Source organism: Carassius gibelio, chromosome B7 (genome assembly GCF_023724105.1).
Source record: "Carassius gibelio isolate Cgi1373 ecotype wild population from Czech Republic chromosome B7, carGib1.2-hapl.c, whole genome shotgun sequence".
Classification (NCBI taxonomy): Eukaryota; Metazoa; Chordata; class Actinopteri; order Cypriniformes; family Cyprinidae; genus Carassius; species Carassius gibelio.
Window position 1 is genome coordinate 18,878,645 of NC_068402.1, and position 14,131 is coordinate 18,892,775.

The window sequence follows — 14,131 nt, forward strand, 5'->3', positions numbered from 1 at the left end:
AATGGCCAAATTACTGTACATATATTTACTTTTTTTTTTTTTTTTACCTAATTATTATTTTAATTAACTCCAGAGGGGAAAAAAAATCCTGAATCAAAGTGCATAAATAATAGGTATAAATGATTGGGTGCTGCAGTGATACGTGTTAGTCATGGCTGTTAAAGACTCTACAGCTGGATCTTTTTCCTATGGGTTTTTCTAATTGTTATGTAATGTAGTTAACATTAGCTGAAGAGACATCACATTTCGCCTTACAACATAAATCACACACTGAACCCTAAGCTTCAGCATAATAAGTTGCTTATAAACAGCTATAAGGAATCATTGTAAATATTAAACAAAATTCTCAAACTCTCAATATGTTTAAAACTGCATGTTCCTTTTATTGTTTCCATAAAGGTTCAGTAAGTTTCGCTGGCTATAGTGGTAACAAGAAGCTAATCAGCACACTGAAAAGACGTCTAAATATTGCACGCAATGATTTTAAGTTTTAAAACAGTCATTCATGAACAAGGCAGAGGAAAAGCAGGCGTAAAGGGATTTTATGAAAATGACGATGATATGATACATTAACCCTTTGAAAATGTCAGCATCCCTCATAACCCACTCAGTCGTACCACTTTTCTGGGTAACAGGATTAGCCGTGAAAGAGTACACATACATAAAGCAGCACTGAATACAATAAATTATGATCAAATGGTTTCCCTTTCACTGTTAAGTGCAAAACTTTAAAAAAAAATACAAGCTTTAGCTTACACGCTTTAGCAGTGAGCACACATAGTTTTAACATACAGCTGAGATTTAAGCTGTGAATGCTTCTTTGACCACTTAACTCAAGATATAGAAGATCTCTGCATTCTCACTGCATGATACCACTACCAGCTTTACGAGGAACAGTGCAGAAGCGTTTTAGAGAACACCCCACCAGAAGAGGGCTAGTGAGAGCAGTATTGCCACCACAGAGCGGCTGGACACGGACACAGCTGCTGCGTTACACAGGTCAGTGGTACAGCAGGAGAACTTGAAGCTGGAAATATCGGGAAACTTCTCCCTGATTGTGTTGTAGTTACAATCAGAGTACTTTATACACTGCCTGTAAGTGTCACCACCTAGAAGAAAAGGGGGTGAGCAGAGAGATATGTTATGCAAGGATCGAAGGGTCATGGAAATGGTTTGTTAGAATACAGAAAGACATTATTCTCTAAGAGTGAGCAAGCTGGGACCTCTCTCGTAGACGGACAAACAGGCATCATCATAGTAGCAGTTTCGAGTTTTAGAGCATGTGCCCATGTAGTCCTTACAACTGTGACATTTAATGGCAGAGCCTTAAAAGACAAAGACAGAGATACATTTTTTAAAGAATTGTAATGCAAAATATGATAAGAACACATCTTATGCATGGTGCACACAGGCTTCATGATGACAATACATACCAAGCCCCACCAGAGCCAGAACGAACACCACACACACTCCAACAGAAGCTTTCATAATGCCTTCAGTTTACCAGTCTAATCCTCAGACAGAGAGAGACAGAGGAATCTGAGTAAAGTACAATTTGAATTAGTTTTTATGTTACTGCATGAAATGTTAACATTTTTGCTAAATTAAAAAATAAATAAATAAAACAAATAGAAATGTGCAGGCTGATCTCAAACCCTCACATTCAGAATGTTTCAGACTTGTAACAGGTTAATGCATAAACACCATGCCTGTAGTTGCTTCTTACCATCATTTTGTTACCATCAAAAATGTGAGACTTTCTTTCTTCTGTGGATCATAATGTTATTTTGTGGGTCATCCCTCACCAAAACTGCTTGGTTACCATTATTCTTCAAAAATTGTATGTATGTATTTATTTGTTTGTTTGCTTGTTTCGAAGAAACAGAATTATACTTGTTTGGAACCACATGATGATAAGCATATGATGACAATTTAGATTTTTTTTTTTTAAGACAAAGAATTGTGGGTAATCTAAGCAGTACGTAGTTTTGCTGAGATACATCCCGTTTTGTCCCCTATTATTACTGCAACTCTGACCACAACCATTATTGTTGTTCGCTTGGTTTTTCACAAAATCATTAAGCTTTAGACATTACTTAATCTATTCTGTTGTATTATTTGTCTTTCGAACTTCATTCTAAACATGTCAGCCTTTTATTAACATACTGGAACTTGAATCATAAATATACAATATATATTATACATAACATATGTTAAATTTATGGCATAACACTTGCCACAATGTGGCATGCATATATATATATATATATATATATATATATATATATATACATATACAAATTAATAACAATAATAAACATGGTTGTTCTGAGGACACAACAATTTACTGATTGTATATACGATATACTTATATGATATACTGCTCTTAATGTACACCTGTGTTTTATTGCTTACCCAGAAACTTTATTTAAATTATAATTTCGGTAGGATTCACACAAGAAAAAAAAAAAAGAAGAATTTGGTGAGATAACCAACTACAAAAAGTTAAGAATTTATTTGACTCTCTGACCCGTGACAGCTTGTCTCCCTTTCATGAAATTATGGATTGATTTTCTTTTCAGAATCAATAATATTCATAAGACTGAAACCAATGATCACTTTAAATCAAATGCCACATTTTATCGTAATTTTCAACCATAACCTCAAAAAAATAATAATAATAATATATACACACATATATATATATATATATATATATATGTATATAGCTGTCCCTGGGAAAGTCGATATATTTAATGCTTTATATTTTTGTAAAAAGGCAATCTAAATCAGCCTGGTTTACAAGCAATGAATACACATAATCTCTCAGTTATTCAGTCTTACCCCAGGGTGAAGAAGGTATCCAACCAAAGACACATCCAAACCAGTCTGAAAACTGGAGAGACTGAGCCACTCATGCTCCTGTAAACACGCCCACAATGCTCTTCAATGAATCTTTTGTGCTTTTATTGTATACCATTCTACTCTCCTAAAATATTTTAATGACTTTTTTTTTTTTTGGTAATTTGTGTTAATATTTAAAGAGCTAAAAAGAATAAATAATATTGCTGTAACAATGCATTATTAAAAGAATTAAGCAAATGCAACTGTACATTAGAATCAGGGACAGGTCATCCTAAAACTGAGCTATTCTGTAGTACAATATTGATAGTGTCATTGTGATTTATGTAACTGTTTAATTCTATTGCTATTTTGTTCTTACAGATGAATCTGCCACCTTTTCTATAACATTTACTCAGAATCCTGTGATAGAAAGCTGAATATTACAGTTTTCTATTCCTCATCAATATATTAAGAACAAACAAACAAAAAACACCATTCTACATACATTTTCAATGTTTATATTCTTACATGCATAAACAAGACACATTAATGTCATTCGTCTCTCTTAAAAATTCTTGTTATTAACCTTTTCTGACTTGAGCCATTCCTGTCGATCAGCACTCCTGACTTTATGCTACATGCACATATGCTCAGTTCCTCTTAAAGACTTTTTTCCTTATAAAATGCTGAATTTTCGCCATAGAGCATTAAAAATTATGTAAAAAAAGAAAAATCAATCAATCAAGATATTTCATTCATAAGCTACGCTTTGTCCTCTGTAGAGGACATTGGACTCAATTTCTTTAAAAAAAAAAAGACATGAATGAACATGCATAGGCAAAAACAATTGATTTTTTAAATCACCAATACAATTTTAGGTTTCAAGGTTTTACCAAACTTTGCATAAAGATGATTCTCAACTGTTAAAATGGAATAATTCAAGATACTATTATTCTTTCTGTACAATGTGTATGTGTAAAATGATAATTTTAGGTTAGATTTACTCATTATATTCAACGTATCTATAAACTAAATCTAATTTGCATATTAATGGGGTTTTTTGGGGGGGGGCAACATGTAATGAAAATAGAAGTGTAAAAATGGGAGTAATAATTGACAAAAAATTTATAATAATATTTAATATCTCATAGAATATGGAAATATAATTTCTTTCCCTGTCCATTTGTCATGTCTCCCAAAATGCGTAATAGACATGCTTTTATTCCGGGTGTCCTCATATGAAGACGTATGAAATCAGCCTCCTGTTTCATAACAGAAAGTCATATTTTTATTTGAAACCCCATATCATTTTCCTGAGATGTTGATTTATAACAACTCTTTAAAAATTTGACAGATTTAAATGATAATTACAAAATATTATCATATTTCCATAAGTGTCACTAAATAAATTTTTGATGCCCAAGGAGAGGTAGTGGTCACGGACCAGGGTGAAACATCCAATCATTTGGTATCTCTGATAAGCCCTAAATGTGCTCTGTACTTATGCTTAGATTATGTGTATTATTAGATGCTATTATTAGATCACTCACAAGTAGGAATAAAGAACCATTAAATTTGGCAAGAAAGGCCTGCATGTCTGATGTATTGGCCCTAGTGTGGGCACTTCAAAATGAATAGTTTGTCAAAGTACTTAAGATACGTTACAGAAATTTAGCACTTTCTCTCTTTCAGAATAGTTGAAATGAATGAGTGAAGAGATTGGAGGAGATGTGTGCCAGAAAACAAAACGGCTTAACAAAGGAACATCAGTCTGACCACAACAAGGCCTCTTCAACATGTTTCCATGACAACTGATACTATCAGGGTGGGATAGGGTTAGGGGTTCGGGTCGGAGTGGCAGAAATGACTACGTTTTGTGTTGTGAGAACAATAAGTGTTTTTCGAGATATCCCAGAGCGTACTGAGGACTGAGACTGGCTGGTGAAAAATAGATCAAAGGCCTCTTTGTGCTGAGATCGTAGAAAGAATCCTGATCACAACAAAAAATAAAAAATAATAATATTCGTAGTGAAACACAGTATTGATACACCATAAATTTTTTATTTACTCCAAATAAAAAAAATAAAAATAAAAAAAACCACACATACAAAATAAAAAACAGAAGTTATCAACTAATCTGAGAGATTCAATAGGCCTAAACAGAACATAATAGCAAACGGTTGAAAAATCTCACTGCACAGCATTATTTTACAAAGATGATAACATATAGCTGCAGTCATAAACATGAAAATCAAAATCGTACATATCTCTAGGCAAGATTAGCTCATCCCCATTAGGAAGGGAAAGGGAAGGGAAAAAGCTGAAAAATTCTTAAAGTCTGCCTAGATTTCCTTTGGAAAAACTGAACTTTACAACAAAGACTTTTTCTGATCATTTACGTCTTGCACAGGATATAAAGAAAAAAAAATGTGGAAAGTCACAATAATGCCATAAACTTCTCATAAAATTAACTTATTTTGTTATACACACCAGTCTGTGTGACCTCCAGCCCTTGAGATAACCAGAGCTAAACAGATCCTTTACACTACATCAGTGTATTCCGGCTGACCTTCAGTTTACATCCCCATCCAGTGTTTCTCAAAAACAGGCCAAAATCACCTCTGAACGAGTAGAGAACTAGAGCAAGCAACTAAAATAAAACCAAGGTTAACTGATTGCTTGAACAGGTTAGCTGATGTTTGGCTGGTTTTGGACCATGTGCTTTTTACTCCTCTTTAAACAAATCTTTCTCACTACTCAAGACCTGGACCTCAGCTCGTCCCCGAATCCTTAGTACAGACACCACAAGAACAAACATGTACACAAGCTCATACACGCTACACAATACCTGAGGCCTTGTGGAGGAAATTAATGGGATCTATTTATTTGAGCCTTTCTGTTACATATTCAATCTATATATCTATAAATATATAAACACACACAGTGATACAGTGTGTGTGTACTTTTATGCTAATAGTAATATCATAATTTCTCCTCGTGCTCTGTAATTGTAAGGACTTAAAGGGATAGTTCAACAAAAATAATCTGTCACCATGTCGTCCCAAACCTGAATGATTGTCTTACTTCTGTCGAACATGTCTTTTCTGTTTTTGACCAATAAGCCCAAAACAACACTGGACTTTCACTGCATGGACAAAATACACTCAAATATTCTTTTGTGTTCCACAGGACCATACTCCATACAGTTTTGGAACGAAGAGGAGTAACATATCAATTTTGGGCTGAACTATTTCTTTAGCTACCTTGGCAGGTCAATCTCACACACATTCGATAAACTCCCTCACTCTCGATCACACAACACACTTGCAGACTCGAACACAATCGTACAATGATCTCACACGAGACACAGATATGCCACAACCAGACACATGCCCTCAGAAACTGGAGAAAACGCTCAAGAGGTGACAGGCACAAGAGCGCGGCACAATAAACAATGGAGGCCTAAAAGCTCTGTTTGTCCTCCCGCTCCCCTGTTTGTGTGAGAGCGTCTGTGCGTCAGTATCTGTGGGCCGGTGTTGGCCGGGGCATGTAAAAGTGCATCAGATATGCCGAGGGCAGCGTCCTCCTGGGTCAGCCATGTTCATGCCACGCATTTCTCCCTCCTCGTAGTCGTCTGTGTCCGATGAGTTCTCGTCATCATAAGGAGCAGACACCTCACTGACTGAGCTCTAAACGAGAGAGGCAAACACAGAATGAGGGATTTAAAATAACAAAATGTCAACACGTTAGCATCCTGGATATTCGTTATAAATAGCGACTTACCGACCGCACCGTTGATTCACGGAAAGGTGGGCACACCATGTGGAAGCGTGGGATTGACACGTCAAACACTTCCTCTTTGTTGTTGAGCCGGTGGAATGTGTAGTGGCCTTCCATGAACTCCGAGGTGGTGGAAAACGTGGTGCAGCTGGCGTACTCGTGAACTTTACCGGGTGTCATCACTGGAAACTCACCTGCATGTACATCACACGCAAAAAAACAGATGCAGGACATTCTTTAGGAAGTAGAGTAGCTGTCACAATGAATCATATGGACAGAAAGATACAGTTAGGCTGATGATACATGGGCAACATTTTTTAAACAATATTGCATGAGCACTTTCATTGAGAATGGGCAACAAATTTCTATCTGGATGTTTTAGAGCGGTTGTAGGCCCTGTGTCTCGCCTGGCAACATAGCTCAAAAAGTTGCCCTGTGTATCTTGAGAACTCTGTTTCCGATGAAAACTGTTCTGATTTACTCTTAACTTACAGGGATGTGCTCTTACCCACAACACCAGGGCCACGGACCTCCTCCACATTTCCGTTTGCATTTGTGATCTTCCAGTACCGACTGTCTAGCTGGCATGCATTCTCTGGCAGGGCCGACTTTGCCATTTCAATCCTGATGCATAAGATGGTACAGCTCATTGTATCATCCTATGTCAAGTCTTAGTACAGCTGTGTTGCATTATAGCAAGTTACAGCAGAAGACAGCTCGATCATTTTAGTGTAACTACGTGTAAAAATTAAGCACTGAGATCTCTACTTTTTAGTAAGACACTGGGAGAATAAACAGAGGAAGTGTGCCACATGTGATATGCATTACCTTTGATAATAACGAAATGGATTTAACAACATAACTGGGTTTGCCAATATCAAACAAAACTTTTCGTTTTAGAGTTTTTGTCTTCCATTTACAAAAAAATATATAGAAAAGCAATATCACATAAACAACAATGCTGTTCTCTACCAAATAAAAGCGTAATTGCAAAATTCATAGTGAATATATAAAGCAGTAAAATTAATACTGCATGTTACAATTTAATAACAGTTTAATAAATGACTCAATGACTGAATTAATTTGCTGTTTAAACAAGCTGTTTAAATTACTTAATGAAATAACTCATTAAGACAGCGACTTGCTGGTAACTGGGGTTAAATCTAATTTCATAGTTAAATATGCAATTATACACATAGCATTGTTTTCGCTAATGCCAATTTTTTAAACCTTTGTGTACCTCCTGTACCTCCCGTATCTGTAACAAAATTGTCCCTCCCAGGTCAAAATGACCCTAAGGCTTAAAGTGACCCTCATTTATTTTAGTCCAGAAAGCTCATTTTGATCAATTTATATATATATATATATATATATATATATATATATATATATATATATATATATATATATATATATATATATATATATATTTATATATATATATATATATATATATATATATATATATATATATATATATATATATATGTATGTGTGTGTGTGTGTGTGTGTGTGTGTGTGTGTGTGTGTGTGTGTGTGTGTGTGTGTACTTGTTTTTCTATTCTGGTGGGGACTTAAACCTGAATACACACAAACTCATGGGGACTTGTGTCACGGTGGGGACCTAAATTGAGGTCCCCACGGGTAAACAAGCTAATAAATTACACAGAATGAAGTTTCTTGAAAATCTAAAAATGCAGAAAGTTTCCTGTGAGGGTTAGGTTTAGGGGTAGGGTTGGTGAAGGACGATAGAAAATACGGTCTGTACAGTATAAAAACCATTACGCCTATGGAGAGTCCCCACAAGGATAGCTGACCAGACATGTGTGTATGTGTGTGTAGGTTTTATTTTTTTTGTGATTTTTATTTTATATGTACCTTATATTATGTACCGAAAATATTAGCATTCATGCACAGCTCAGCTCTTAAATATTCAGATAACAAAGCCAGATTAATGTGTGGATTTATGTAGTACCTGATTCTATAGGTGAAGAAAAAGTGTGGTGGATGGACTGAACTGAGCTCTGGCAGGAAGGAGGTAGAGACTGATACGGTGATGTCACCAGTGGTTGCTACACAGCGCTTGTCATGAACATACCTGAACAAACATAAAGGGGATAAAATGTAATGGGGCACTTATAATATGCTTTTCAAGTTTTAAATGCTGATATTAGTTAGTAAAGCCTTGTTCAGACTTCCAGTCCAAATCAGATTTTTTGCATATCAGATAGTAATCTGCTTTAAATGTTTGACTGTCCACACTGTGCATTGTACAGTATATATTCAGATATACTTTGTGTCCCCGTGGCGCTTTTCGGCCGAACTCAGAGGTGGGTAGACCAGCAGTACATTTTCATTTCCCACTTGACTTGCACTTCGCAACAACACAACCTTGTTTCTGCAAAGAAATAAAGCATGTTTTCTACAAACAACGTATGAGGCATTTACATTATATGTGGTGTGAGAAAGTGACACAAGCAAAAAAGCTACACTAAATCTGATCTGAAACTGATTTCCAGAAAAGTGATTTATACATATGGATGGAGCTTGAAATGGATTTGAAGAAACTGTATTTCACATGATTTTTTTTGTTTTTCAGACTTTCTAAATATGATCGGATTCCAATCAGATATGTACAAAAATTGGATTTGGACTGACAGTCTTTAAATATAAGAAAACGAAATATGGACCACCTGAAGATCTGGTCTCGAATGATGGGGTATTCTCCTGTTACAACATTGTCAACATAGGAAGTAAACCACTCAGTAAAATTAGGACCTGATAAAGAGAAAAGAGGAGAGAGAAGAGTTGATATAATCTGAGACTGTTTATAAAACAGTCAATGCAGAAATGAAGGCTTTTGCCATTTTGTTACCCGTAATGAACACGTCAATCGCTGAGGGATCTTGTGCCAGTTGATCCTGTGAGGAAAAGACAAATGAGAGCTAGCAAGAAGGACTGTAATGCAAGAGACAAGAACACCTCCTACTGGTCAAACTGCAATAGCGCTAGAAAAGATACCCCTCTTTTATCTAGTGCTGGAGGAGAGTTGTACTCGATGTGGTGAACTGAGTCACCTCCTGTCTGCTACAATGGAGTTGAGAGGCCTTTTAAAGAAGTAATTCGACCAAAAAATGAAAATATATTGAAATGTACTCTTACCTCCAGGACATCTAAGTATCTAAGGTGAATTTGTTTCCTCGTCAGATTTGAGGAATTTATCATTACTCTTTAGCATCACTTCTTCACCAAAGGAACCCTCTGCAGTGAATGGGTGCCATCAGAATGATAATCAAAAGAACTGTTTTAGACTGTTTTCACTTTTAAGTGGTGCTTGATCTGTACTTTATTCTCTCTGGATACAGACAAGGTAACTTTTTTGTTGGAGAACCCAATATGTGACCCTGGACCACAAAACCTTAAGTCTTAAGTCGCTGTGGTATATTTGTAGCAATAGACAAAAATATATTGTATGGGTCAAAATTATAAATTTTTCTTTTAATGTCTGGTTTTGTGGTCCAGGGTCGCATAATACAAATAGGACTCATACTTTACTGAAGAAATGGTTTAAAGTAAAAACGTCTAAATTATGGGTTTATTACTAACAAGAAGATTCTCAACTCACATTAAATGAATGGTTGGATCTCTGTGACTATTGTGATGTTTTTTTTTTTAATCAGATGTTATTTATTCTGACAGCACCCATTGACTGCAGAGCATTTATTGAAGAACAGGTGATGCAATGTTACATTTCTCTGAGGCTGTTCTGATGAGGAAACAAACTCATCTACATCATAGATGACCTGAGGGTGAGTACATGTTATGCAAATTTTTCATTTTTGAGTGAACCATTCCTGTAATATTACCATTTAGTCTCCAGCAATGATATGGTTTGTATCAGAGTTTCACTTTTCATAACCGTTGGCAAGCCTTACATAAATGCATGTTTATGCATGGCAGATTGTTGTGGTCTGAGGGTGGTGATCTAACCGGGCACTGATAGAAGATCTCACTGCATGTTCGTCCCTCTGTGCTCTCCAAGGCCATGTACTGGCTGAGGCCGGTGTGGAAGCAAAATGTGAGTGGAAGACACTGCCGCATTCCCCTCCTCTGCTGAAATCCCCCCGCTGCGGTCTCAATGTCCAACAGGTCCTCTGAGCGATAGTGATTGGACAAAGCCATGCTGCCCATCAGCCTGTGGAGGGGGAGATCGTGCAAAGATTGGTTATGATAATGTTAAAGGTTTACTGGCATGTTAACTCCATCCCAGCTTCCTTTGTTATTTACAATATGAGTAAGAGTGTAATTTAAAAACCTTTTTGAGGTGATATATATATATATATATACACACATACATACACACATATATATATATATATAAGAGATATTGGAATGTGAGAAACATATCTGTGGATCTTCATTTGAACCAACTTGTGTGCTTCTGGAATGTCCTTTCGAATATTGTGTATAAATGATCTGAGCGCAGTGACTACTGGTAATTTCTTACAGTTAGTTGTTTGTACACTGATCCAAGTCATTTTGCCATTTGTTGACAACAAAGGATACTATAGCAGTTTTTTTTAGACCAGAGGCTGATGACGATAATTTAAGTTTGTCTGCTTGATTGTGTACAATCAATGTTATTCAAATCAGTTATAATCATTTAAATAATTACTTAAATTTTCTAACCATGTTACAATGACTGAAGTAAATTACGAACAAAAATAAAATCTAAATAGGATTTTGAAATGATCAACATCATATTCTCAGAAGTCTTACCCAGGGACCACCAGTTTCTGTCCATTGTGAATCCTATAGGAGCAACGGTAGTCATTAGGGAGCTTGCAACCAATCTGGGCCTCAATGGTGTCTAGCTCTTCCTCCCTCACTCCCTCTAAAAGGAAAAGAAAACAAAATATTCAGTGGACAACACTTACACTAATAGAAAACCCACAGGTTTTCAAAAATATGGTTGAGAGAATAACACTGTGGACAGACCTTTAAAGGTACAGGTTATAGGACCTGCCACTAGAGGGCGCACTACCAAAACAATAACAATCGTGTGGTTTTATGACGCTAAGAAGGAGCGTGGAATGTTGGGATTTGTTGTCTTCTACCCAACCGCTGACGGCCATCAATCAGATGTAAAGATAAATCATGGATTTAATGCGAGTTCAACGATTTGGCCAAGTAGATTACATACAAAGTCAATGCAAAGACGCGATCAGACTATGGATATATGGATGGATACATAAATAAGTAACACAATCCAACATAAAATGTGCAAGAAGTAAATAAGGAACTGCTTGAAGCAAGCTAGTGGTTTGCTGGACGCTAGACACTATGTCCGCATTTGTCCACGACATGGTTGTCATGTGGTTTCTACGTCAGTAAAGGTGGTAACAAAGGGTAACTAACGTCATTGACAGGCGACTGCACTGCCCCGTGTCACTGTTTAGAATGGGAATTTTCTCATGATTTACAAGTAGTTGAAAACATTAGAGATATTGTTAGTAATCAACTGGACAAAATATATAACACTACCCTAGTGGTTTTTGGATATTTTACTGCAAATATCGTGCCTTTAAGTGAAGCTATCATTCGGGGACATTTCTGATTCAGGTAGTTCTTCAGGTCATCCCAGGCTTTCTTGAGAGTGCTGTAATAGTCAATGTAACGGCCAAGATCAGCATAATATTCCCGAAACAGCTCCCTCCATAATAGGCCTTTGTGGGTTTTGTCTGCCCTGTTAAAAAAAAAAAAAAAAAAAAAAAAAAAAAAAGTCATCTACACTGTATTTTGATTACAACAAATTTAAAATGTAACAAAAAGAAAGAAAAATGCATATGCCGTAAATGAATCAATAGTTCTGAGGGCACGAGGAGTGAGCTTACTCTGTAAGGAGCCAGTGCTTCTGACAAAGTCTCTTCCACAGAGGGTTATGGCCTGTCAGCTCACTGAGTCGACGACTTACAAAACTGCAGCTGAGAAAAGAACAAGCCAGATCAACAACCACACTTTCAACTACTTGAACTACTTAAGATGCTGGAAACATATAGGCTATTCAGGTAATGCATCATGTTAAAACATAAATATCTGATCATTGCCTTGATCAACCTTCAACTGGATTTTTGTAGAATGTAATAAAAAGCGCAATTATGATTGTGACTTACTATTCTCAAACTATTAAGAACAAATCTTAAAGTTAAGGGGATAGTTTACCCCAAAATTAAACATATCATTCTTAAAAGGTACCCACTATATTTAAAATTAAAATATAAAAAACAAAAATATTATGTAAACGTCATAATGTATTGTTTAAAATGATGAAAATATGTAAAGTACTTTAAGGTAGCTGCATTAACACCGAGGGAAAACTTAGTAACATTACTGGCTATGTCACTCAAAATTCCAGCTGACCAGCGTCACGTGATCATCACTGCCCATTTCCGAGAAATATAAAAATATTTATCATCAAAGCATAACTCGATTTATCATCCCCAAAGCGCAAACAGTTGCCTTCACCGTGCGGCTGCAGCAGAAATAAAGCTTTTGCTTTGCCGCTTATCGCACTAGACTGTCAACTTACATGAAGTCATGCACTTCTATCTTCAAACATAAGATGCATGAGATGATCAAGTGTAACAGCTGACACAGATGTGTGTCCTTTCATAGCGACGGGAAATTAACATTATCGCAGTATAATTGTATTTGTCTATCAATAGTAAGTTACCTGTTTGAGTAACATCACAACCTATGCTGTTAGCATTGATAGCTAACTATGCGGGGAATATTATTTTTCAAGCTTATTCAAGAAACTTTTATTGCAGAGACTGACAGAATGGCTGAAGTTGAATAACTACCTTATCAGATCACGGAAGTCCAGAAATGACAGCACCAGCAGTAAGGGATCAGACGGTAAGTTATCCAGGCTGAGCACTATGGACGTTGCCATCTTTGTAGCGAATGCAGAACTGAAGCCCCGCCCCTTCACTGCGACGACAAGAGGGCGTGTCCGCACGCTGCTCTGTTATCAAATATTGCGCACATGTTGCCACACTAACGATTAACCAAGCAAAAATGTACGATGTGAGCAGTAAGGTATCTAAAGATTTTGTTTTCGACATCACGTAACGATCCTGAATCCTTCCTTTTGTCTTTTATTTTTTATTTTTTTATTTATTACACACACACAAATATATATATATATATATATATATATATATATATATATATATATATATATATATATATATATATATATAGTATAAAGTTATTAATTAATTAGTCTTGTTTATAAGGGTCTAAACCACAGAACACAAAAGACGAATAATCTCCAGCCTATACTTAAAAGGGGGGGTGAAATGCTCGTTTTCACTCAATATCCTGTTAATCTTGAGTACATATAGAGTAGTACTGCATCCTTCATAAATACAAAAAGTCTTTAGTTTTATTATATTCATAAGAGAAAGATAATCTGTACCGATTTTTCCCGGAAAAACTCGAC

The 14,131-nt window shown here is 36.0% G+C and overlaps 2 protein-coding genes across 2 annotated transcripts; both read right to left on the reverse strand.

Annotated features, from left to right (window-relative positions):
* Nucleotides 1–358: 358 nt before the first annotated feature.
* Nucleotides 359–2,955, reverse strand: LOC127961172 (CD59 molecule (CD59 blood group)). The gene is made up of 4 exons (XM_052560162.1): nt 2,845–2,955; nt 1,434–1,539; nt 1,224–1,325; nt 359–1,109 (listed from the first exon to the last, which is right to left on the reverse strand). Exons 2-4 carry the CDS (start codon nt 1,486–1,488, stop codon nt 910–912), a joined length of 357 nt encoding a protein of 118 aa, XP_052416122.1. The 5' UTR covers nt 1,489–1,539; nt 2,845–2,955; the 3' UTR covers nt 359–909.
* A 1,930-nt stretch (nt 2,956–4,885) lies between these two features.
* Nucleotides 4,886–13,642, reverse strand: fbxo3 (F-box protein 3). The gene is made up of 11 exons (XM_052561990.1): nt 13,488–13,642; nt 12,519–12,608; nt 12,207–12,370; nt 11,404–11,518; nt 10,615–10,819; nt 9,500–9,545; nt 9,318–9,402; nt 8,600–8,722; nt 7,133–7,248; nt 6,628–6,818; nt 4,886–6,533 (listed from the first exon to the last, which is right to left on the reverse strand). Exons 1-11 carry the CDS (start codon nt 13,577–13,579, stop codon nt 6,405–6,407), a joined length of 1,356 nt encoding a protein of 451 aa, XP_052417950.1. The 5' UTR covers nt 13,580–13,642; the 3' UTR covers nt 4,886–6,404.
* Nucleotides 13,643–14,131: the final 489 nt, after the last annotated feature.

What these genes read in the sequence shown, in the direction of transcription:
- fbxo3 (XM_052561990.1), bottom strand. Translation starts at nt 13,579, where the DNA reads ATGGCAACGTCCATAGTGCTCAGCCTGGATAACTTACCGTCTGATCCC. An exon ending in AATGATAGCTTCACTTAAAG is followed by an intron (nt 11,519 to 12,206) that starts GCACGATATTTG and finishes TTTTCCTTTTAG; the next exon opens with AGGGAGTGAGGGAGGAAGAG. An exon ending in ATTCGAGACCAGATCTTCAG is followed by an intron (nt 8,723 to 9,317) that starts GTGGTCCATATT and finishes ATGTTTGTTCAG; the next exon opens with GTATGTTCATGACAAGCGCT.
- LOC127961172 (XM_052560162.1), bottom strand. Translation starts at nt 1,488, where the DNA reads ATGAAAGCTTCTGTTGGAGTGTGTGTGGTGTTCGTTCTGGCTCTGGTG. An exon ending in TCTGGCTCTGGTGGGGCTTG is followed by an intron (nt 1,326 to 1,433) that starts GTATGTATTGTC and finishes TTGTCTTTTAAG; the next exon opens with GCTCTGCCATTAAATGTCAC. An exon ending in TTTGTCCGTCTACGAGAGAG is followed by an intron (nt 1,110 to 1,223) that starts GTCCCAGCTTGC and finishes CTTTTCTTCTAG; the next exon opens with GTGGTGACACTTACAGGCAG.